The sequence below is a fragment of the Epinephelus fuscoguttatus genome, linkage group LG7 (genome assembly GCF_011397635.1).
Source record: "Epinephelus fuscoguttatus linkage group LG7, E.fuscoguttatus.final_Chr_v1".
In the NCBI taxonomy this organism is placed as follows: domain Eukaryota; kingdom Metazoa; phylum Chordata; class Actinopteri; order Perciformes; family Serranidae; genus Epinephelus; species Epinephelus fuscoguttatus.
Genome location: NC_064758.1, coordinates 8939810 through 8966096, shown reverse-complemented (window position 1 = coordinate 8966096; position 26287 = coordinate 8939810). Strand labels below are relative to the sequence as shown.

The 26287-nt window shown below is 40.7% G+C and overlaps 1 protein-coding gene across 1 annotated transcript in view; it reads left to right on the top strand.

Moving 5' to 3' along the window:
• Positions 1 to 26287, top strand: part of LOC125891509 (collagen alpha-1(XX) chain) — a 46072-nt gene that overhangs the window by 12672 nt on the left and 7113 nt on the right. The window contains exons 5-35 of the mRNA XM_049580856.1: positions 3373 to 3546; positions 5033 to 5230; positions 5971 to 6138; positions 7671 to 7790; positions 7934 to 8098; positions 8215 to 8373; positions 8521 to 8693; positions 9068 to 9197; positions 10980 to 11125; positions 11546 to 11675; positions 11896 to 12035; positions 14073 to 14199; positions 14443 to 14582; positions 14794 to 14926; positions 16795 to 16940; positions 17126 to 17255; positions 19055 to 19171; positions 19281 to 19427; positions 19666 to 19722; positions 19988 to 20026; positions 20165 to 20303; positions 21939 to 22081; positions 23683 to 23792; positions 24013 to 24171; positions 24306 to 24383; positions 24806 to 24892; positions 25004 to 25057; positions 25393 to 25488; positions 25625 to 25678; positions 25828 to 25881; positions 25997 to 26050. Of these exons, the coding sequence (XP_049436813.1) occupies positions 3373 to 3546; positions 5033 to 5230; positions 5971 to 6138; positions 7671 to 7790; positions 7934 to 8098; positions 8215 to 8373; positions 8521 to 8693; positions 9068 to 9197; positions 10980 to 11125; positions 11546 to 11675; positions 11896 to 12035; positions 14073 to 14199; positions 14443 to 14582; positions 14794 to 14926; positions 16795 to 16940; positions 17126 to 17255; positions 19055 to 19171; positions 19281 to 19427; positions 19666 to 19722; positions 19988 to 20026; positions 20165 to 20303; positions 21939 to 22081; positions 23683 to 23792; positions 24013 to 24171; positions 24306 to 24383; positions 24806 to 24892; positions 25004 to 25057; positions 25393 to 25488; positions 25625 to 25678; positions 25828 to 25881; positions 25997 to 26050 (3767 nt within the window). The remainder of the gene's footprint in view (positions 1 to 3372; positions 3547 to 5032; positions 5231 to 5970; positions 6139 to 7670; positions 7791 to 7933; positions 8099 to 8214; positions 8374 to 8520; positions 8694 to 9067; positions 9198 to 10979; positions 11126 to 11545; positions 11676 to 11895; positions 12036 to 14072; positions 14200 to 14442; positions 14583 to 14793; positions 14927 to 16794; positions 16941 to 17125; positions 17256 to 19054; positions 19172 to 19280; positions 19428 to 19665; positions 19723 to 19987; positions 20027 to 20164; positions 20304 to 21938; positions 22082 to 23682; positions 23793 to 24012; positions 24172 to 24305; positions 24384 to 24805; positions 24893 to 25003; positions 25058 to 25392; positions 25489 to 25624; positions 25679 to 25827; positions 25882 to 25996; positions 26051 to 26287) is intronic.

The following is a 26287-nucleotide window of genomic DNA, read 5'->3' as shown; positions in this document are numbered from 1 at the left end:
TAGATTATATGAATTAGGGGTGGGTGATATGGCTCTAAAATCACAATATTTTAGGGTATTTTTCCTGCAAAATATATAACCTTATGCTGTTAAAAAGAAGAAGCTGGTTTGTGCCTTGAGCGGGAGAGCTTGGCAGAGATATAGACGGACAGGAGAAACATAGATGTAGGGTGTGGAGCAATAAAAAGGTATGAAGCAGGTTGTTCGTGTGTGTGTGTGTATGAACGAGCATGAACATGATGGCATATCTATATGGGGCATCTGATATGATATAGTATAGGATTTCTTTTAAAAATCTGCATAAATTTAATGGAATTCACAAAACAAGCTACAGATTTATGTGAGGTTTAAAAAGTGACATAAAACTCCACAGGCATGATGTGATGGACAACATTGAACAGAGATGAAAAGAAGTGCTGTTTACTCAGTTGGTATTGTGAGATAACACTGGCAAGCAGCAAAGTAATAATATAGGAAGTGGTGCATTTTTGACATTTTTGACACTTTCTTAGAGTGTGCAGTGACTCCTCCAAGTCCCTACAGTACAAGTACACACACAACACACACAGAGTGAGTGGGCATAAATACTACTCTAGCTAGATTACAGGCTGAAAGTGGGTTTTGTCTTTAGTTACTCTGTAGATTGAGCTGAGTTCAGCATGTTTCTGGGTAGTAAATCTGCCCATCAGCGTTTGTTCCACTGTGTCTAACAAAGGTAACCTTACTGGCAAAATTGCACAGTCAATAATGGCTTTCTTTTAATGCACACTGTGTGACTGTGTTTTAGGACAAGCAGCTTGCAGAGAGGACAACAGTGGTCTCAGTGTTGAGTTTACTGTTAATTTCTGAGAAGAGAAATGGCATGATGTTGACTTTTTGATTTGATTTGGTCTGTGTTGGACTGACCATCAAAGTCTGGGCACTTACTGTCCCTCAGGTTATTTCAGAGATCTCTGTCTCTGTCTCAAGCACTGTTATTTTCTACAGCAGTGGCTGTGAATTCCATCACAGCTCTCTGTTGATTTGTGAGCACCTTTCACTTTTGACACTTAATTGTTAGGCTGTGATTGATAGTCACCTGGGCCTCATATTGGATTGTATGATATGCTGTGGTTGCTTGCGAACCAGTAGGTTACTGTGTCGAGTCGAGCATGTCCAGGCAGGTCTGAAAAACATGTTAACTTGGAAATTCGTAACACCGGCTGTCTCGCTGGAATGATGGCAGTCTGGGAATTCCTTCCTGATGCGTCGCATTTCCCATTTGCTTTAACCCCCTCTGGGCCCATTACTTATTTCAGCCCTTTGAAATTTCACCCTCAATTTGCTGTTTTTGACCTTGTCTTTTAACTCCAGGCAAGGATTTGCACACAGAACCTGGTGAAGCAGAACCAGTGAAGTAATATAACATGAAGCAAACATGCTCTGTCTTCACCTCTAGCATGTTCAGTTCTGAGTCTCTGATCTCAAATGTTACAGGAGGTAACAGAAATGACAGCAAGAATAACCCAACTATTGACACATTATCCTGGCAGGTACCTGATCAGATGGTGGTGTTACAGTGTTTCTACCCACTGTGATGATATGTTACTTTGTGACTAATGTGTACACACATGAGGCTGTCTGATAACCAGTGGCATTAGAAGTATTCAGATCTTTTACTTTACAGAGTAGAGGTACCTGCACTGCAAAACAAATGACATTCCCATCCGCCTGATCTAATCTTTGCATTTTTATACCTCCGCACTACTGATGGCTGTGGCAGAAGGCATTATGTTTTCGGATTGTTGGTCCATCCGTTTGTACGTACATCTGTCTGTCCATCCCATTCTCAAGAACGCAATATCTTTACAACTTCTCAAGTGAAATTCTTCAAATTGGCACAAACATCAACTTGGATTTAAGGCTGAACTGATGAGAATTTGATGGTCAAAGGTCAGTGTGACCTTGTGTCCATCTCAGAATTTGGTGGTCAAACGTCACTGTAACCTCACAAAATGTATTTTTGGCCATACACCAATAATTCATATGCTAATGATGACAAAATTTCACACAAAAGTCTAATAGGATAAAATGTTGAAGCGATGCTATTTTATATCCAAATGGACAAAGGTCAAATTCACTGTGACATCGAAATTTTCTGCAAAAAACGCTTTTCTAGCCATAACTTAACATCATAACTCAGGTACAGAAGGGGAGACATTTGGTCAGATTCTGAATTGGTGACACCAATCCTGGGTGCCCATTTTCAAACTGTGCTGATTGTATAGATCTTCTGTGCTGCCAGGGGGAAGATGTGTGTGAAGCATGTACGTTTTAAAATTTGTAGCAACGACCATATTTGAAACATTGTCTGCTGTCATGGCTACATATGAGTCTGGACAGACATGGATGTAAACTGTAACTGCAACCTGACTGATTAGTGGAGACATACAACTGTGACGCAGTAATTCAAGTTTAGCAAATGTTAGCAGTAGCACGCTAAAATGGTTAACATGAGGCGGCAGTGGATGAGTCCACAGGGACTTGGCTTGGGACTCAGAGGGTTGCCAGCTCAAGTCCCTGTGAGGACCAAGCATGGAGCGTGGACTGGTAACTGGAGAAGTGCCAGTTCACCTCCTAGATACTGCAGAGGTGCCCTTGAGCAAGGCACTGACCCTCCAACTGCTTAGGACGCCTGTCCAAGGCAACCCCCTTGCTCTGACATCTCTCCATTTAATGCATGTAAAGGTCCAGTGTGTGGATATTAGCATGCTGATGTTAGCATTTACGTAGCTCAAAGCACTGCTGTGCCTAAGTACAGCCTCATTAATCCGTTAGGATGACTGTAGACAAAGTGGTCATTTTTGTATTTGACTTGAATTGAGGCCATTTCAATATGGTCTGGTGTCAGCGAGAAATCTGAATACTGTGCACTCACTTCAGGCATCCTTGTGTGATGCTGGTGAGAGCAGTGTCTTTTAAAAAGTCTATGAGGTAGGTTACAGGAGCAGTGGAAAAACAGTCCTGTTTGTTTAATTTTGTAATAGCTTTAGTGCAAGTCCTGGCCTGTACGGTAGCCCAACTTAAACCTTAGCCTTGTTATGAACTTTGTCTTCTAAAGTTATAACAGATGTACAGGGATTGGTTTGGTTTGCCATTATTAGATGGTAAAGGTATGCCATTTGTAAAAGGGGTGTCATATTTACTATATATTGGTTTATCTACAGTTGGTTTTGAAACATGCATAAATGTTTTGATGTAGCTTGATTTTATGGGATTTGACTCTCTGAAGAGTATCAGATTTGTAATAATGTAGTAATATTTTTGACCTTAGCACACCTTTAAATAGATTACTCACATGTAATTACCTTGGCTGCACTTTCCCTCTTCTAGTGGAGGGTCTGCGGGAGGAGGAAATGATCCGCAGTGGCAGTCGAGAGCAGAGGAAGAAGTTGCTGCCAGGCGGGTCGGGGTCAGGAGACCTGGACGATGTAACGGAGGCTCTGTTGGGCCTGCCAACAATTCTGTATCCAGACCCCACCACCACTGCTGCTGCAGCTACTGCAGGTAGCACATGCCATTAGATAATAAAACCACACACACACACACACACACACACACACACACACACATCTTGGTATTATGACAGTACCATGACTCAGGATCTGGCAAAATAAGATGTAATTAACACCCAGCCCCATTCATCAAAATGTCCCACAGTATAGCCTTGAATATGAAATTAAATATGATTATAGAGCAACATGGGATAGTGATACGCTGGCTGGGCAGATTTTAAGATCTCAGGAAACTTAAAATAAGCCTTGCAGAGTAATGATGTGGTAAACCTCATTACCTTCAGAGATAGACACAAATACATCAATAAGTATCTTGTAATAAATTACAAATACTTACTCATCAAATGCATTAAAATAAAATAGAAAAATTTGTATGAGAAAATGTCTTTCATTAAAATACAAGTAATTTATCATTTAAAAAATACAAAAAAATACATTCCATATAAACTGATATCAAATTTTAGCCGCAAAAGGGGTCTGATCATAGTGATCTGGTCAAAGCATCTACTGACTGAGTGAACAGCCAATTGAAATGCAGCTGGGAACAGTTGATAGAGTAGTTTCAGATGACAAATACACAAATATAAACTGTTAGAGTATTTTGTTACGTCTTATTTTTTTCCATCCAGCAAAATACTATACAAGTAATTAGATACATATTTTAAATACATTCATCTGGAATATTGCCTGTCTCAAATTACATTGTCTGTGCTGATATTGTATAATAGTATTGGAAGTAATGATTTAATTTGTGCAAGGAGCACAGAGTGAAATTCAAATAAAAAGACAATCACACACTAAAAACAATATGTGGTGTGCCAAGTTGCTGAACTTAGAGGGGTTTGGCAAATTGATCCTCAAGTTATACTACATCTTATCTCTACAGTTGATGACGTGAATGAATCAACAAAACTCTTCTGTTTGGATGAGAACTGCTCCAAGGCTGTTCCAGAAATAACCACCCACTATTTCAGTCTGTTTAATATGGCACATTAAAACCTAGAACAGAGCTTGATCTCTTTGCTTTGATCTTGCATGGCCTCTGTCATTACGACGCTATTTGACCGAGAGGGGGCAAGGCATGGAAATGTTGCACACACACACAAGAAAGCCAGTACACACGTGTACACTAAGTACAGTGTACTGTATTTACAATACGCCTACTCTAAATACACATAAGAGACAAATACACACACTGTAATGACAGCCCAGCGACAGTAGGTGGAACACAGGAAACAAGCGCTGGAACTAGTGATGGTTGATGCTGTATCTATCAAGCAAAGGCAAACGATGTAGCCTATAAATAGCAAAACAATGTTAATGTGTCAACATAGAAATAATGTTTTCTCACCATTACTTTTGAAGTCAGATTGATCTTATGTCAACAGTAGATTTCCTGTCACGCACAGCCTCAATAGGACCCCTAAGCAATCTTTGCTTATCTTACTGTAACCCCACCCATGTGCTTTCTCTTCCAGAGCCCACAGCAATAGAAACCCCATCTCAGCTCCCTGACGAGACCCCAGAGAAAACCAGCAAAGAGAAGAGGAAGAGGAAGAAAGAAAAAGAGCGGGATCGTTCTAGGGTGGAGAATAAAGAGGAGCAGGGGACAACACAGGACAAAGCAACCGAGGAGAAACCTCGAAAGATACCCTTCCCTACCCAGCCGGTTACAGGTAACCCTCTGCTCTTCACTGTTACGAAGCATGACATTAAAGTCTAAAATGCTATTTGTAGTGACATTTGTTATTTTAATAAGCCAAAGCATAAGGGGACTAATGAGGACAACTCCCTTTAAACAGGAAGTTAAGAAGGTTATCTTAAAGAATGTCTGGCTACCCTCATCTTTGTCTCTTATGAGTTAAGGAACAAGAGGCTTGAGAGCAGTAAGTGTTGGTTTGAGATGTGATGACAGTGTTTGCACAGGGGAGTGACAGGTTAAGGAAAGGATAATGACAGGCCATCTCGTTAGGCTGCAGGGCACATGTGTCCTCTCTCTCCTCATAATCCAAAGGAGCACATACACACAAACGCACACACACACACACACACACACACACACACACACACACACATTCTCATACATGGAAACTCACTCATTTTCATGTATGCACCATGTCGACACATGTACACATAGTATTTACACACCATCATCGTAACACCTACACCTACCTTTTGCCTGCCTAAATGCACAGAACCATCTGTTTCCGGATTTATAACCATACATTTACACATGTACTAATGCATGGGTGAAGGACAAATAAAAGTAAAAAAAAAACACCTTAAAGTGACTTAGTAAAGTGTCTGTTCACCATGAGCCTCCAGAAGAGCTTCAGTGGTCTTTGGCATAGATTTAACATGTCTCTAGAGCTCTAAACACTTCAACACTATTTGCCTTACACTTCCTTTTATTAAGGAATGTCTCCAAGGAAACCGTTTGAGTGTGACACTGATGCAGCCGCGGACATCATGTTGTTGGTGGACGGCTCCTGGAGCATTGGACGCACTAACTTCAGACGGGTCAGGGACTTCTTGGAGGGCTTGATGACACCCTTCCACATCGGGCCGAACTACATTCAGATTGGTAAGGATCAGAGTGTGGTAGCTGAACCATCTTTCTCTTCATCATTCTTATTGCATGTTTCAGACTGTTGAAGGGCCTTAACATACTGACAGTTGGTCACTGGTCAGACCGTCAGTAAGAACTGTCGCCCTAGTTTTGACAGTGCATCCCATACAGTTGGAACTAGTTGGCCCTTGTCGACTTTTTTCGGCTGGTTCAGCAAGCTGAATTGTCATTGGAGACAGCAGAGCCCGTTGGTTAATGAAATCACTCTTCTTGGCAGTTCAGCTCAGTGTACAAGAAGAGAAACGGAAGTGAGGAAAGCAAACAAATTGCTAAAGTCAAGAGGGCGTCTGATCAAAACTCACTTGTTATATTAGGCGAGATTAATTTTTTGAGCCATTGAGCTCTTTAGCAGAAATGGTTTGGGATTATGTGTGTTATTGTTCACGTTGGTTGTCTTGACATTTTGGTGAGACACTGCTGCATGAGGCGATGCAACACTCTAACACACACGCTTTGTCACTGCTAATTCTTTGATATTGGTTTGTTGTGTTTGGGCTTTAAGGGGTATGGAGAAAGTAAATGTACGTCATGCAGTGTGGGAGGGGGGCGTTATCTTGTGAGGTATGTTCTCTGTTACCAAAGTGTATGTGCTCAGTCCAGAAAAACTAACAATAGTTTACATTGTCAGGATATATAAGTGGAGGTAGTGCATCAAGGTCTGTAGTCCAGCCTTGGACTGCCAAGTCATATCCACAGTCACAGGCACAGGTAACAGCGCATTCCTCACAAGATGGCGCCCCCATCCAAAAGATTTACCATGTTGTGATGACTTCACATTCTCTATACTGGAAGTGACAACATGTATGATGTAAGTAATGGCTTTCTTTTCAGACAACTGCTTTGCAACATTGATTATGTCATTCATATGACTTAGGTACAGCTATATTTATGACCCCCTATTACAAACTTAGCCCTGGGGTTTGAACCCTCAGGTTTGAACCAGGAACCCTCTTGCTGTGAGGCGACAGTGCTAACTAATGCATCACTGTGCCACCCATTATGACGTTGTGCATACGTTTAATTTTTCTCCATAGCTTATTCTACTAAAAGATGCTGTGGTGTCTGACGTTTGGAAGACACTGGATTTTGGCTACTGAACAGTACAACTTAAAACCAGCAAAACAACAGCGTCATCTGTCGTCAATATTCTACATCAAATTTACGTTGGCATTAGTCGTTCTAACATTAAATTTTGGCCACAATCTAAATTCAACGAAATATCACAATAAAACGGCGTTGGTGGTCAGGTGGGAATGCTCTTTCTGCTGCTCTTAGAAGGTGACATAATACAATACAATCAATTCCTGTTCTTCCAGAGCTTTTTAAAATACTGTCTGCTCCCTTTTGGTTTTAAAGAGCTCTGATGTAGCAACAAAAGATAAAGACAAAAAAATAGCCACTTAAAGTATAATGGATTTAACATATCTAATGGTCTGCCCCACAAAAAAAAAAAAAAAATGTTGTTTAATGATGTGTTTTTGTCCCAGGCCTGACCCAATACAGCGGAGACCCCCGCACAGAATGGCAGCTCAACAACTTCACTACTAAAGACCAGCTGTTGGAGGCAGTAAGGAATTTTAGATATAAGGGAGGAAACACATTTACAGGTAAATACACTTCACAGAGTGCACCTTTGATACTATTAGCGTTCATTTGTCTTTAGAATACATGCACATAGTACATACAGTCTGTACACAGTAGAGTACATGAACTGTATGTCTGTATGTCTAAACATGCATGCATCTCCCAGGCCAGGCGCTGCTCCATGTCATGGAGGAGAACATGAGGGCTGAGGCAGGCGCGAGGTCAGGCACACCTTTCTTCTTGGTCTTGTTGACTGATGGGAAATCTCAGGATGATGCCATTGCTGCAGCGAACCGGCTGAAGAATGCTGGTGTGGAGATCATCGCTGTAGGTGAGACTGAAAAGAGGAGATGGTGAGGTGGTTTGCAGGCCAAATACTTTGACCTTTTAGCAGTTTCTTGGGGTTTTCTTCAATCCAGTCACATCCTTTCCCTGTGCTGGATTCAGGTGTAAAGAATGCTGATGAGGCGGAGTTGAGACAAGTGGCGTCGGAGCCAGTGGATCTGAACGTCTACAATGTCAATGACTTCCCTCTGCTCAGCAAACTGGTGGCGCGACTGGTCCACATCCTGTGTGGGAGGATAGAGGACCGTGGCATCTCAAAACGTAACCAGTTTATCTGTCTATCTTTCTTTAAGCTGTCTTTTCTTAACAACTAGTGAAAGCAAACTTTATTTTATGGCAGCACATTTTTCAAATTATAAATATCTTGTTGAGGTCTAATATGCTGATTTCTTGCAACTGTGTCTCCAGGAATGGAGCCTGGACCCACAGCAGACCCAGCCCTCTCCTACCCAAGTCCGACTGATCTCCGTTTCTCTGAACTGGGCTCCAGAGAAGTGAAGCTTCATTGGACCAATCCTGCTAAGGCAGTCCAACAGTACAGAGTGGTCTACCATAGTGCCGAGGGTCAGAGTCCACAGGAGGTCAGAACACAACCTTAGTTTACATGAATTATGATCACATTAGGTTTTAGACCTATGAACAGATACAAGCAAAACAAGACCATCACTATGAAGAATGGCAGATTCCAGCAGCCTCCTCAGTGTTTTATACATTATACCCCAAATGAGGAAAATGAGCTTGATTGCAACAGTATAAGGCTGTTCTTTCAGCAGACAATGCTAAAGCTGTCAGAGGACAGAGGCAGCAAAACAATTTGTGTTGTTACTGAAAAATTGTGTGGTCCTGTGTGGAATGGGAATATAGTATTTTCACATCACCAGTTAATGTCAGTATACTAAATGATAAAAGTGCTCTTCAATTTTGTGGCTGATTGTAAGTGATGCTTTGTCCCCAGGTGGTGTTGGCTGGCTCAGAGTCCACTGTGCTGCTGGAAGGCCTCTCCTCTCAGACCCTGTACCATGTGTCAATCTTTCCTGTGTATGAAAACAATGTTGGCCTGGCACTCAGAGGAACTGTCACTACATGTAAGAATGACATCATTGCTAAATAGTGTATTTCAAAGAGACAGTTCACCCCGAAATCAGAAATACAATTTTTTCTTCTTACCTGTAGAACTGTTTATTAGTATAGATTGTTTTGGTGTGAGTTGCCATGTGTTGGAGATATCAGCCGTAGAGATGTCTGCCTTCTTTTCCACAAGCAGTGGGCCATCTCATTTCATTATATTAGAAAGGAGGAAGACATCTCTATGGCCTATATCTCCAACATTCTGCAACTCTCACCAAAAAATCTAGACTGATAAATAGCACTACAGGTAACTACCCCTTTAAAGGATTCGTTTGTTGATCAGTCACGCGTCACACGTTTTTGTTTGTCAGTGTATCACTTGTACTTGCATTACTGCAATAGTGCATCTCTGCACCTTTTTTCCCATCTGGATGAAAGGCTTCAGTTAAAGGATGAGTGGAATTATATTCTTTTTTTTTTTTCATCAAAATTCCATGAAAATACCAAAACCAATTGATCCTACTAACACGTATTACATTAGTATCTTATTCCTCACTGTCATAGAGTGACAGATTCCATTGATGTCCAGTAACTATTAAAGACACATCTATATCATTAGCATGAACATATACACTGTAGTTTATATTGTCTTAGTCCCACATGCACCTCCTGCTGCCTCACATACTCACTGTTACATCAAAGTCTGCAGCTGAAGTTAGTCCCCAACAAATGCTCCATCTCCTCATGTGCCCACCTGTTTGAGGATATCATCTAGTATTTTTTCATGATCTGTTTTCACAGATTTGCATTTTCAGTAGGAACTAACTCATTTGAGGCTGAGAGCCACAGACACCCCACAGATCTAACCATCCTGCATCATTTATTTGAATGGGAAAGTCTGTTCTTCTCCCCTTCTATTTCTATTATCTTTCCCAGTTCATTATCTGTATAGCAGCTCCAGGATTTGTACATGATAACATCACAAATTTGAGATTTGGCACTCTGGATTTTGGATTTGGAATGGAGTTGTTCATGTTAAATATTTTTGGACTGTCATGGGAATGGCATGTATGAATTTTGAAAATGGGCATATTTCCCTTTTAACTGTTTTGCGAGTTTTGTTCTGGCAGTGTTTGGGTGTTCTCGGGTTTTTCTAAAATTTGAGGCCATTGGGGGCTTAGTCTGGGATCCTTTCACAGGATTTTTTGTGTGTGGTAGACAAGCTCTGTTGATGCTTTGTATGCACTCTGGCACTTTGATTACCCTCAAAAACTTTTTTTTCTTTCCAGATTAATTGTAATAAGAGAAATATCAGTAGTTGTACAGGAAAAACAGTGCATGTATTGATTTTAACAGTGGTGGAATGTAACTAAGTACATACAAATATGAACAGAGGGACAGATAATTTGATCTAAGGCTTTTTTTTTTAAAAGTTAGACCTCTCATTTTTGAAAACTATATATAACCTATATATTTAGATCCATGGCTATTTATAAGACATTCACTTAATGGACGCCCAGGCCTAATGATGGCACTGGTTGTGACCCGGAGAGGTGAGCAAAGGCAAATTGGGCTCCTGATTAGAAAGCTTGTCTGTGACACAACAGGGTACAGACTCACTCTGTATTGTGCCTATGTACAGTTATGAACAGATGTATATCATTTAGCAAGACACTTGTGCCCTGCGTTCATCAAGCCATTGCTCATTGTGACTGTGTGGTACTTCAGAAAAATCAAATATCACCTATATTGACCATATACTTTTTTATATTGTTTCCTGTCTCTTGGTGCCACTTCAGTGCCACTGGCCATGCCTGCCAACCTGGAGGTGACTCCTTCCTCTTACAGCACGCTGCGAGTGAGTTGGGGTGCAGCGCCCGGTGCAACACAGTACATGATCCTGTATTCAGCACTCAACCACGGAGAGCCCGACGATGCCAAGGAGGTGAGAACTGGATCTGGATGGTTTACACATGTATCACACAAATGTGATTTATAATCAAAAGTAAATTAATATAAGCCAGCAATAAGCAGGGTAGTCAGCAGACAGAAAAGCGTATCGGCAACAAGTAAGGAGGTAGGTGAAAACATAATGTACAGGGCAAAGAAGAGCAAGAATGCTGCAGCAGCTTACATGTGATATGTACTCAGAACAATGTGTTAACTGCAATATAAAGTATGCACCTCACTGGAGATGGCCTAATGTCATCTGTCTCTTAAATACAGATGTGATATAGTACACATGCCACATATAGCATTGCAGGCTTTTTACATTATTACTGTTTCACCACACACTAATGCAGGCAGAGAGAATCCTAACATACTACTAACTCCACCTTTGCATTTTGTTTCTGTGTTGCTGCAGGAGAAATTCAGTGCAGACCAGACAGTGGTGGAGCTGGCAGGGTTACTGCCGGCAACAGACTACTCTGTCACTCTTTATGCTCTGTATGATGAGGATCCCAGCGACCCTGTCACTGCTGTTGCAACCACATGTAAGACATTCCCCACAAATGTTTGGGGGATGAAATATTCCTTTAATTTCTTACAGATCTTCCTTTATTACTGTTCCCTCTTGCTTCTCTGTTATCAACATCTCTAGCACATTAACTTCTCAGTGGCACTCATCAATCAGTTAAGTACCCTAATCATTTGTCTTTCATCACATTCATCCTCTTCATCCCTCACTTTTTATTTTACTGTCACTCCCCACAGTCCCTCTCCCACCACCAGTTAGTGTTCAGTTCCCAATGGTCACCCACAGTATGCTAAAGGTGAGTTGGGCGCCTGGAGCTGTGGACGTCCCTGGCCACAGAATCACCTACAGCACCAACCATGGCAGTGATGTCAAGCAGGTAACTTCCAGGGCACAGTGGTGTCAAATTACAAGCCTTTTGTCTCTAACTGTCCCTAGCACTGAGATTGCGCCTTTACTCTCAGAGACATGTGTATGAATTGATTGAAATTCTGCTGTCTCTCAGTGGGTTCAGTACTTCTACTTTTTTTTTTTTTTTTTTACAAAGATAATCTTGCGCATCAACACCTTGTCAAGGAAATAAAGAGCCCTATCTTACACCTGGCCGAAGTGGCACACAGCGCAGCACAACTGTCATTGCTAATTTCAGATTGACACAGTTTCCATAGTTACGGCCAGTGCCCATGTTGTTTTGTGTGCAGGTCTTAAAATGAGGTGTGTTGAGGTGCATTGTTGGTATATTGCTACTGACCAAAAAACAACTGGTCTGAAGTCAGAATGGTGCAGAATTTTCTCCCTCTTTTTATAGAGGGTGCATTATTCAGATAGTAAAATGCACCTATATTGGCGGATTCACATGCTCATACACTCTGCTTGTTAAACACACAGGGACACGTGGATGGTTTGCCACTGGGTGAGATAATAAATCATTAATAAAGAAAATATTAATTCTTTAAAATGTGAAGGTGGCAGAGCTGCTGTCCGACTCCCCATTAAGAGAGAGGCTGGGCACATTTACAAGGAGTGTCGTAATTTCATTGAATATTTCAGAAGCTAAAAGTTAAGTTCTGTTTCCTCCGTCAAGAATAAAACTACAGTTCTTGGTTTTGCTGCTTAAATGCCCCACAGTATTTTCTGCAGTGATATTACTGCTATTATTCGATACTCTCAGCAGAAAACTGCTCCCTTCTCCAATTTGCCAAATCTGCCATTTAAGTAGCAGGCCTGCCTTACTTTTAAAGGGAATGGAAGACAACATTCAGATTAGTTGAATTCATGTTATGATCAAAACACACCTATGATTAATTAAGGGACTTCAGTACAACCCCTTTATCCCTTATTTTGCACCCAGATTATATGCCATTTAACTAGCAAAGTGGAGTTAGACAAGCCCTAAATGCATTTGCACCATGCACTTTAGACCATGTGCTATAGAACTTTTAAAAGGGGCCCAAAATCATTTAATGGATTCTCTCCTTTGTTTCTTGTTTCTCTTTTTATACTCACAAGTTGTGTTTACATGGAGCCTTTTATTTCACTCATAATCTGAATAAGACTGTAACTGCTAAATGTAAAACACGACAGAACTAACTAAAAAATGTTGGTTCATAAATTTTGAAATGTATTGCCACATCAACAATTGAAAGAACAGACTAATGACTGGCGCCACAGCAGACTGAAAACAAGCGGGTCACAGCATGTTAGCCATTATACAATTCCTCTTTGATTGTTTAAGTATAAACATATCGTCTGTACTTCATCATATATGAGTTATGCATTAACCATCAAACGGTGTCTCATTTACACACAGCTCCGAGTGGCTGACTGCCATTCTGTTATGTGCAGCGTACAGGACAGGACACGTGTTACAGTAAACTATTTTTCTGACACCAATTATGAATCTCTGCTTTCATTCAGTGGTCATAAATAACAAATGGAGCTAGCCTACCTTAATATTATTTAACCTCCACTCCTTATTTTCTGAAGATCAGAAGTCCGTATCAGAAGTTTTATTGTACCTGAAGGATGATACTTGAGTGCAACTTGACAGAACAGTCCTCCAAATATTGTTCCCTTATAATGTTTATCTATCTGTTCCCCCTGTCTTTTAACCTGTGTGCACAGTTAAAAGACCGTTACTCTCTGTGATCACCTATTTGAGTCAAGCCATAGCTGTTCATCTGAAAAGACCCACTTCTCTAATACTTTGCCAGTCACATGCACTTGATATAACTTTGCTTCAGTCACATTACATTCCAATGGAAGTGTTGCTACAACAGTAAACCAATAGTAGTGCCAAGTACAGGACCTTTGCCAATCTTTTTCAAAATTTTGTTTGGACTATCAATCACATTCATTATGTGTGAATGGACCATGTAAGTGCAGCCATAGTCAGTATCATTTGCTCTCTTTCCAGGTGGAGGTAACAGGACTGAACTCAGTGCTGGTGCAGAACCTTTCCTCTCTGTCTAGATACCTGGTTTCAGTCCAGTCTCACTACCCACAAGGCCTTTCTGCAGCACTCACCAGCAACGTCACCACACGTAAGACACACTCACTCACACACACACACACACACACACACACACACACACACACACACACACACGCACACACAAGTCTTAGTTGCTCAAAGACATCATCTTTTATTTCCTTTGAAGAATGGAAGTAGTCTTGTGTAACAGCACAGCAGTGAGAGGAAACATTGAATTAAATGTGAGTGAAAAAAATCATATCAGACTAAAGTCTCTCTTTCTTTTTCCTGACACATTTCCCTTCTCTCCTAGTGAAGGTGCCTGCCCCAACAGACCTCAGGGTGACTAATTTCTCAGGCAGTGATATCACCGTCCGCTGGGAGGCTGCAGCCGATGATGTTGTCTCTTATCTCATCAAGTGGATTTCCCTCAGTGGGGGAGACCTGAGACAGGTGGAGATGGATGGAGTGTATAATGATAATAATAATTATAATAACTTTATTTTGTAGAGCACAGTTCACACAGCAAGTGCAACTCAAAGCGCTTTACGTAATAAAGCAAGAAAATGCACGTTAAAGACAGTATAAGACTGAGTAAATGTGTTATATTGATTACTAGCCTATATGATATAAATGAAGTGTTGCTCTTTACTGTTTGTTTTAGCTGAGGGTGAGTGGTGAGAGTGAGGGGGCAATCCTGGAGGGGGTGGAGGACGAAAAGGAATACCAGATCTCTCTGTCTGCACTTTATGGAGATGGAGCTCAGAGTGAAGCTGTGGCCATACGCTACAGCACCTGTGAGTCACACACACACGCCCATACACAAACAAAATCACACACTACACACTAATACATTAAAATACTGTCTGCAGCACTGGAGAGATAAATGATGTCCCTTAATATGAACTGGCTATGTCGTTTTCTTTCAAAGAAACTCCTTCAGTGAACAAGGAAAGATACATTTGACATGTCCAGGTCGTTTTGAATTTACAGTAAGAGAACTGGGTAGCATGTAGAAGAAAATAATGGTGCTGATTACATTGCCTGGTTCTGTGTTAAATACATTGCCTGTGTATAAAGATGAATGACAATACAGCTCCCCAAAAGTGAAGCCAAAACATCTTGATCGCCCCCTGGTGGCTGGTTGCAGTACAGGTCATAAACTCCACCCCCTTCATCTTAGTGGAACAGACATGGGCCAAACTAAAAAATCAAATACATTTTTCCCAATGATAGTTTCTGTCATTTTAGGTAGTTGTTGTCACACTGATGTGTGTTCAAGTGTTTGTTTTTCTAACTTTGTTTATAACTAGTAATTTGATGTTAAAAACGAGAGGTCATGATTGACAGCTGTTTGTGCCAGTCACTATGCTTGCTATCAGTGGCACTGCTCATGATTGGTTGGATGGGTGTATGGGCGGGAACTCAATACTTGCAGCGATCACTACTGCACAGGTTCTGGCTCCAAATGATGTCATCAGGGCAACATAACATTTTATATCCAAAAGTTCAAAGGTCAAATCCACTGTGCCATCATCATGTTCTGCAAACACTTTTCTTGCCATTACTCAGCATCATAATTCAGGAAGAGAGGAAGAGACATTTGGTCAGACACTGAATTGGTGACACTAATCTTGGGTGCTCACCTTGAAACTGTGCTTACTATATAGCGCTACTGTGCTGCCTGATTGAAGACGTGTTAAGCAACCATGTTTTATAATTTGTAGCTACTTTGCAGCAACATCCATTTTTTAAGTATTGTCACCGGTCATGGCTACAACTTTGTGTTCTGCACTTTTTCTTTAATGGTCCACAAGAGGCTCATTGGTTTTGCTGATATGGAGCTTCAGCTGATTGTCATTGCACCATGTGATGAAGCTCTCAATCAGTCCTTTGTGCTCTTCTGTAAATATAGTTTCTAAGTGAAGACAGCAGGTTTCTCACTTAAAATTGTTCACTGGAATGATCATACATGTCAATTTCAATTTCACTAAAAAAAGACATCTAATATCCTGCATTAAATTCCGTCAAGAGTCTTCACTCCATATATTGTATGAGACTGGACAGACATAGATGTAAACTGCAGCTTGACAGGATTGGTGGAGGTGTCAAACCACGAGGCGGATATTCCAGTTCTTGATTAATGCCTTCTTTCTACCCACCCTCCCATAAAAGCCAGTTTTATGTGAACCTCTTGATATGGTTTCCTGGTACACCTTCACAGTGACTGAACTCTAGCTCCTTCAAAGTGATTGTTTGATTGCTGGTGGCTTCCCTCACAAGTCTCCTTGCCCAGACACATAGTTTTGAGGGACAGTCTCATCTGGGCAGTGCCAGGGTGTTGCAATGCAGTTTCCATTACCTTACTATGATCCAGCAGTGCTTACTGGGATATCCAGACACTTGGATAATATTTTGTAGCCTTTTCTTAATTTATACATTACTTTATCTTGAACTTCTGTAGAATGCTCTGTGCTCTTTATTTCCACTACTTTCCTTCAGATTCCCAGTTCTCGTTAGTTTTTTTTTTTTTTAATGTTTCACAGGCAGAGGCCAGTTGTATGCCAGTTGTCTCCTCATTATGGACATATTTCTCATCTGTCGTCAATAAAGATTTCCTTGTAGTGAATTTGAATATCTGTAATATTGTATTTTGTTCCTGCAGTGTCTGGTGGAGGCCCATCCAGCATATCGGTCTCAGAGGAGACAGCGGTCAGCATGGTAGTCAGCTGGGTACCTCCCAATGCTCACGTCCTTCAGTATCGTGTGACATACACTGCCCTGACTGCAGCTGAATCCCAGGACAGCACTGTAAGTGGGCCATAATCGCCACCTCTTTGACCACTTTGTCCTTCATCCTGTTAGACAGTAAATTACAGTGCCTCCCAGGGGTCACAGAGACTTCCAAAAACTGCAAATTAACTCTGTCACTGTGTCGACAGATGGATGTGTCACGTTAAAAGCTTGACTTTGAAAAGTGGCTTTGTTGTTTACAGGTGTTAGTCCAAGGTGGTGAAAAGCGGGTGGTGCTGGAGTCATTACAGCCTGATACACGTTACAGCATCCTGGTCACTGCTGAGTACCGCAACAGAGAAGGAGGCAGCGGTTCAGCTCAGGGCAAAACCAGTGAGTCAGACACTGAAAGAAAACACATGGCTTTTTGGAAAAAAAAAAGAATAAGTAAATAAATAATAATAATAATTAAATTAAACTTATGTCAGATTTTATTCTAAATGGTAAAACACTGGTAGATTGATAAAGAAGAGAGGTCATATTTAAGGTAGGTAAGGTAAGGGCAAAGGAACATATAAAATATCACTAGTTCTATTTCCTTAGAAGACGGTGGGAAAACATCACAGTACACCTATATATATTTCATACGTGACAAATAAATAATCTTAAAAAAACTACATTGCCCCAATAAAAATATACATGTGTTTAGTCAAACAAAAATAAACATACGCACTTGTTTTGTTAACATGTTATTGTTGTTATTGACTATGCCACAGTCCATATGATAAAAACCCGCCATCAACTTTTCATTGGTCATCATATCAATCAACATAATTTCTCCTGCCATGTTACCTTACTGCACAGGAAGACAAGAAAAGGATGTTGACATTTCATTTCTCAAAAGCCAGGGCTGGTATGTATAAAGGTGCTCAGGGTAACACTTTGACCTCAAGTGCATCAGAATTAAATTAGATTTTATTCCACACATAAAAAAAATGTATATTAATATTTAAGTAGGAAAACAAAACAAGAATACCCAGCAAATATATTTATTGAACACAGTAAGTAGTATCTGCCAAGGAGTAGGTAGAAGTGAATACTTACCAAGTCTGACCCCTTCTTTACTCTATTTTATTGATAAACCGTTAAATATGAATATTCCAACTTTGCACCCCAACGTTCACCATGCACACCTTCATCAAATGGTCGATTCATGCATCATTTAAGAGGACCCTAGAGGTCTTCCAAGTTAGTAAGGAGTTGCCAGTAGGTGGCTGTATCACATGCACAGAGGCAGAGGGCATACAAAGAAAATATATTCAAGAAAAAAATATGATAACTTGACAACAAAAATAAATTCTGTCCCAATACCCACACAACATAACAGCAAAAAGCTGAAATCATTCAGGTTATAACAAGATAGATTCAGCATGAATAAATTGAAATGCCTGCATGTTGGTGGGATTCTTCTTCCTAATCTTCACATAATACAAAGCTCTTTATTGCTGTGTATTTACAGTTCTATCGGCTGGGCTGTAGAATAGCTCTGGTGAGTTTTAAACAGCAACAACAACAGTTTTTATGAGGCCCAAGTATATAAGGCTATTATGATTATAAGTTAACACTTTCTAGTGGAGATTAAAGAAAATATATATACTTAACTTTATTCTTGTGTATTCATGCTTCAGTATATTTAAATATAGGAATGTTGGATATAAAAAATGATGGTTATACTTCAAGGGCATCTTACACATCAAATTAGAGCTCTTCATGGGTCTACCCAGACGCGAGACCAGACCTGGGACCTGCACAGGTACAGGTCCACATTTTATTATGGTCAATCAGGTCCGGCTCGGGTACCATTCTGTTATCGTGGGTGAGCCAAGGGTCTGTTTATCATGAAATTTTGTGGCTCCATAGGGAGCTAAAAAAATCTGATAAACTGCCTCAAGTTCAGTCCTTATTTTACAACACCTTAGCTTTTCTAAACAAAGCTTCTCGGTACTAGTTTCTGACCATTCTTAAGACTATGTCTTCGAGGTTTCATACATACTGGCCCTGGTGAATATCATAAAGTCAAATGTAAAATGAGGCTGTTCTCTTCTGGCTGTTGTGTCTTTAAATCTGATTTCTTGCCTTTCTGCTCATCAGCTTTCCATTTTACCAATCTGTCTGTCTGTCTCTCCATACAGCCAGTCTGAGGGTTAGTAGTGTGAGTGTGGTCAGGTCAGACCACTCCAGTATCTGTGTGTCTTGGAGACCTGTGTCTGCTGTCGATGGATATCGTATTGTCATACAGTCTGTTAAAGGTAACCTATTGTAAATATTATAGTAACTGACAATTCTGGGTACAAATGGCTGTCTCAGAAACTACATTAGTTAATCTGCATCCTGTCTGTCTGTGTGCATTGTGTGTAGACAAGCGAACAAAGGAACAAACTGTCGATGAGTCCAGCAGCAGCCACTGTTTCACTGATCTGGAACCAGAGACTCTGTATCGCATCAGCGTGCACTCACTTCTGGGCTCAGCAGAGGGCGCTGCCGTCTCCATTCTCCATCCAACAGGTCTGAGCTGATCACAGTGATGGTAGAGTTAGTTTACCAGAAATGCCAAAACCTGCTTATTTTTAAATTATCTTATTAAATAGATTATAGATAAATTATTTCTAAGCTGCTTTTCAATGGAATGTAATCAAATCACTAGATTGATACAGTCAGTGAATAATCCTTGAAGAAAAATCTGTAAAAGTCTGAAGATTTTAGTTGTGTGTTAAATGACTGGTTTTATTTCTTCCTTTTACAGCCACAGCTCCTGCCAGAATTCCCATCCATCCCAGAATGTACCCTATCCACAATGAAGGTGACCCATGATCATATTCTAATTGTATTCTTTCATATGAGTAAGTCTGCTACATATTGTGATGCAGTGCTTTTGTACGTCATATTAACTTCTTTGAGATGTAATCTTATCAAATGGTCCTTCATCAATTTTCACATTTGTTTTAGTGTAGTGAAGTGCCCATAGTGAGACTTTCAAATTTTTTTTTCTGCTGCAAAAAATCTTCTAAATCAATGGTGTCTTTGCCTTGTTCACAATGATTCAACTCTACCCTGTTGTGTTACAGTCTGCCCTGAAGTCACCATCAGAAACAACATTGTTAAAGGTGAGGCAAGCTGTCCTCTCACATGACTGCAAAAAAAAGGCTCATTCAGATAAAATCAGATTTTGGAAAATAAACTGTCACCATGTAGTGTTGAATGATACACCTAATTTTCTGCCTGTCATGTGGTTTTTGTCTTAGGATTTGACATGATGGAAGCATTTGGTCTGACTCAGAGAGCTCACTCGTCTGTGGAGGGCGTGGCAGCCGAGCCTTTTGTCTTCAATACGCTCCCCACCTACACTCTGTATAGAGACGTCCAGCTGACACAGAGCACTAAGTGAGATCATCTCCTCCTGCTTTCTGTTCACTCTCTGCTTCTTTTCATATTTTTGTTTGTATTTATACACCAGTAACCATAAATGCAGCCCCATATTAAGTAATATAATTATATTCGAATGATTACTAACATTCAGCTATATAGCTGTTGATAAGGATTGCAGTGCAGTGAACATTCCCTTCAATACAGACTTGGTTACCTTCATTGAGTGGTGTTTGTTCAGCTGTGTTCATGCTACATGCATACTACAAAGTTGAATATGCAATGTCATGCAACCTATAAAAGAAATTCCAGATACAGCCAAAGCAATCAAATCCTAATCCGTTAAAGAGTCAATACTGTGTCCCAAATATATGTGAAGAAAAATGGTGGATCCACAGAGGTTGTTTTTCACAACATGAAAAGAGAGTGATGTGAGGAAGAGACATAAAGATGGAGGACTGGAACATGCTCACTCACTCCAGCATCATTTTAAGGAAATGGCAGTTACTCAGGAAATAATTAAGAAACACTTTGTAAGAATAACACTGGCTAACTGCTACTCCAACACTGATAAGAGATCTACTGTGGCATCAGGGTGTCACAGAAGGTGACTGAATCAACACCAACAGACAATTAAAACTGTAGTTTGTAATTTTTATGAAAATAACTTTTGTCATATTTACCAGAACTGTTGCAGTAGTACATGAGACAGATAATCTGTGAAAGACCTTGTGACCCGGCTGCCATGTTGGAAACAGTCAAGCCAAAACAATGCACTGCCCACCGGCCGGAGCAAACTTTCATAGCTAAACAGTACGCTAAAATATGTTTCTGAAAACATTTGAGGTGAGAAAAAAGCAATATGGTAACAGAATCTTGTTTCATATCTGATCAGCGATGCTCAGTTTGACCGCAGTTCATGAGCAATGATTGACAGCTGCTTTAGAGACTTCTCAGCTCTGATTGGTTGTTTTGGTTCAGCCACAGTGGATTCCAGCAAATACTATCAGAAACACCACGAGGAGGAGGAACATGATTTTTTCACAGACTGTCTGACTCGCGTAATACTGAATAGATGTAGTGACAGTTTCAGCAGATGTGTTGTGGAATACATTTTTGATGATCCTCCAGCGCTCAGAGCCCAACAGCAGTAGAGACTTCATATTGCTCTTGTAATGCCTGTCTTGAGGCTTCAGACTTTAAACTTCCAGATGGGGTGGAGCGGACAGACGGCACTCCTACCTTTGTTAATTCTAGCTCTTGGCTCCACTGTCACTTTGGTAATGCAGCCAAGATTAGTAGAGTTTTCAGCATGCTCCAGCACCTCTCCACCGATCATAATTGGAGGTGTTGACGGTGTATTTAAACACAGGACCTGCATTTTCCTTGTGTTTCTATAGAAACCGGACTGTTTGGTGCACAAGCTGAGTTGGTGTGACTTTGGTTGAAGGTGACTGTAGCTGGATGAAACAAGAGCCAGGTTTTCAGTGAAATTAAAGTGGTAAAAGGAGGTCTACTGGATTCCCTCAGAACAGCCAGGCGTGTTTGACACATGATACAGTCAATGAGCGTGATGAAGAGGACTTCACTTCAAAAGACTGATACAGAGCTATCAATATGCAATTTTATCTTTATGTCCCTCTCTCCTTCCAGGTTTATCCACCCTGCAGGTTTCTCTCCAGAACACACCATCAGCATTGCATTTCGCGTCTTGCAGGAAACACCCAGGGAGCCTTTCGCTCTCTGGCAGCTCACTGACAACGACTTCCAGCCTAAGATGGGAGTAGTGCTTGACCGTGAGTTATATTTTTGCATCTTTTTTTATCCCTTTAGTCTCATATTCTCAGAAAAGACTTTATGACCAACTGTCATGACGTGTTAGGACAACAATTTCAATCAGTCAGTCATTGATTTGTCACATGGAAATAATATAAGGTACAACTCCCCAACAAGACGGCCTCAGGTTCACTTTTTCTGAACACAGCAGCGCCGCACTGCAGCCACCTTTAGCAGAAATCCGCAGCAGGACAGCAGTTCAGATTTCCATCTAAGTTATGGTTTTATAAAGAGCTGAAATGATTAATTAATCAGTTGATTAGTAATCAACAGAAAAATAATTATTCTGATATAAATTGTTTAAGTCTTATTTCAAGCAACATTACGAAACATTGTTTAATTTAAGCTTCTCAGTTTTTGGCTTTCCGGCTTGTCTTTGTCAAATGTAATAATAAGCTGAATATCTTTGGATTTTGGAGTGTTTGTCGGACAAAATAAGGCATTTAAAGGTCTTGTGCTTTAGAAAATTCATTTTTTCACTAAGTCTGAAATTTCACAGGCAGAAAAATTTGTTGAGAAAATAATCAGCACAATAATTGACAATGAAAATAAGCGAATATGAAAGTTATTTTGGGAGTTTTTCAGTATCTTAAAACAAGTTAGATCATTTCACTGTGATAAAATATAACTACAGATGAAACATGAGATTAGTTGATATGTGTTGCAAACAGCCAAAATCCACAAAAGGGGTAAAATTATTTATTTATTTACCAAATGCTTAAGAATTTTCTAACCTTGTCTGTGGCACTCAGATTTCCAAGCCCACTGGTTCCTATTAAAGATGTGAAAACAATTACTATATAGTCAGTACCTAAAATAGCTGAGCAATGTAGTTTTCATCAGACATTTAAACAGGAGGAAATAGTTAATGTGTTGGCGACTATTTTCAGATGGATTAATCCACATTTGTTGCACTTATGAGTATTTCTGGCTGCATGTCAGTGTATACAGATCACCTCAAAATAAACTAGTATGTGTGTTCATGGTAACCCAGTGCAACAATACACTGATGTGTCTTTAATAGTTTTTGGAAAACAGTGGAACCCTATGGCATGGAGATATATCAGGCTTGGATGAACAAACAATACTTCTTAGAAGGGTTAATTCATTGTTTTGGTCTTTTTATGAGATCTGTTAACAAGATACTGTATAAGGAATGTAGATATACAGAGAAACATAGTGTCGCAGACTTATCCTTTAAAAAGTAAACATTCAACTGAATTTTTTGGGGGATTCAAAGGATGCCATCACTGACCTCTGCTGTCTCGTACCCTGTGGGTTTGGCCTTAAAACGTTTTCTCTCTCTGTAAGGATTTATGGGTAACTGAGATCAGATCTCTCATTGTCCTTAGAGATTTTTGGAAAGTAGACTGGCTGTGTTTCACAGCACTTCTTAAGAAATAATTTTAAAAAGAGTTAATAGTGTGAACCCCCAGCAGAGGCTCTGTCTGCTTCTTACACCCCACCAGATCACACACCTTGCAGCAGACTTTGGCATCTGTAGCACACGAGTCAGAAGTTTATCACTGAATATCTGCCTCTGTTTTGGTGTTTTCTACAGCTACTACCAAGCATCTGGTGTATTTCAGTCTGGACTACAGGGGAGAAGTGCAGGAACTGACCTTTGACCAGTCGCAGGTCCACCGACTGTTCTATGGCAGTTTTCACAAGGTGAGATAATACAGTGAGCAAGACAATTAAACATTCAGTGTCATCTAGCAAAAAAAAATTGAAACATTGATATCATGTGAGGCAAAGAAAATGTGAGGTGAAAAGTATAGGTGCATGACAGGAAAATCTGACTACATGGTCAAAAAGAATCTAGGATTGCATGACATTTTTCTCTCTTGTGGCTCCATTTGATCAGTCCTCTTTCTTCTGTGATTGGCAGATTCACCTGTCTGTCAGCCAGGTGAGTGTGTCCCTATCTGTGGACTGCCAGCGCGTTGGTGAGAGGCCTGCCCGCCCTCTAGGCAACCTACCAACTGATGGTTTTGAGATGTTGGGAAAACTGGTGAAGACCAGAGGACCCAATAGTGGATCTGTGCCGGTACTTTTTATTCTATTCTATAATTCAATTCTAATCCAGGTTTGTCCTGTCAGTAAATTACACACCCTGAGCATATATTAAAAACACATCCCTCATGTGCTCAACATGTATCCTTTGTTCTTCATTGTTTTCAGTTCCAGCTGCAGTCCTTTGAGATCGTCTGTAACACCACATGGGCTTTAGACGATACCTGCTGTGACCTGCCTGGAGTGGTCAGTCTATTACTATTTATATCTACATATATCTAACTCTATCTTGGCATATTGTGAGTTGATGCTGTGTGTGAACCAGTGTATGAAGTACAATGACTACAGCACTACACTACACTTCGACATTGTCCCGATATCAGTGGTAACCACTGTATGAGCATAGTGCAGAGTGGTGGTGATGAGCTAGGCAGTGGGACACACTTACAGGAACTCACACACGCGCAGCCTGATGGACGACCACAGCAGGCTCGAGGCTCAGATCACAACACACAGAAACACACAGTGACATCATTCTCTGCTCAGGATGCCATTACTCCACTAAATCTATACATAGCAAAAAGTGGTTTGCTGCTATACTAATGTTCTGAATGTTGCATACAGCCCATTTAATGTCTTCATTGTCAATGTGTGTCTGTGTGTGTCAGAGAGATGAGGAGGGCTGTCCTGCCCCGGCGTACACCTGTACCTGTTCCTCTGACATCCCCGGAGCTCCGGGTTCCCCTGGACCATCTGTATGTCACAGTGAGATCGCAGTTAGGCTTTCAGTGTTAGCTGAGTCATTGTTTTGTGTGACCCAGCTGTTTGATAACATGTTGACATTTAATTATTTTTCTTTTACCCAGGGAAAGCCAGGTCCTCGTGGTGAGAAAGGTGATAAGGGAGAACAAGGCCAAAAGGTATGATGGAAATATTTCTTCAGGCTTAGTTCGAGAGCGTTGCAGGGTGTTTATTAGTAAGGCTTTAGTTTCCTGCAGGTGTAAGTCCAGCACTAGGGCAAACACAGATTTTATACATTTTCCTTAAGCGCACCTGTTTGTTCCTTTCCTGGGAATGTGACTGCTTTTATTCACACTTGAATGTTTTTATAATTCTAAAAGGGACACATTTACGGAAAAAAAAATGCACAAGGTCAATTTTAATCATGTAAATTTGGCAGGGCATTTACACATTAATGTGCATGTTTTATTTACAGGCATGCCTTGCAGCTCTACATAGTGTTTCTTTGTTTCAGGGGGAGGTGGGACCTCCAGGAAAAGCCGGATTTGAGGGAGGTCTTGGACCCCTTGGCAGCATAGGACCCCGAGGCATGTCTGTGCAGGGTAAAGTGGTGGGTAACATTCTTAGCTTTGAATATGTACATGTGTATAGTGTTATCAACCATGGTAGGTAATTTGTTAAGATGGGCTCATGAATCTATTATGTTGTATGAAATGTGGGCCTACTTGTCATATTTTTCCCATAAGGGTCCGCCTGGTGCAAGAGGGGAAAAAGGAGATGCTGGGCGACCAGGAGTCCAGGTGAGTCTAAACTGAAATAGTGGAGTCAGCAAAATACAGAAGTAGAATAGAAAACACTTTTAATGTCCTTCTCCTTATTGTTGTCTATACACACATTCATCTGCCTTTCATTGTCCTCTCTCCAACCTCGCTGATGTCTTTCTCTGCAGGGTTTACCAGGACCTCCAGGTCCAAAAGGTGAAGAGGGGATTCCAGGCCCCAAGGTGAGCTGCTTGATCAGTAAATATCAGCAGTTCCACATACAGTTGGGCTGAAGCAGTAACCCTCTCTGTCTCTCCCTCTTTGTCTGTCCTCATCTCTCTGCAATGTGTTTCACAGGGCATTAGGGGACCTGAAGGTAACATTGGTGGACCTGGCATAACTGGACCCAGGGTAAGACTGGATTTCATTTCAGAGCCTCTGTGTGTAAAATCTGAGACTTTGGCAATGAACTCTGCTGTGGATGTGTGTTGCCCTCAGAGGATGAATCCTTGTGGGGGTTTTTTGTGCCACCATCAGGGCACAATTTACTCTCACTCACACAGAATATTCAAGTCTAATGGACTGAGACACATTAAATCTACCCAGAATTAATTTAGTCCATTTTGAACACATTTTGAGCTTTCCTCT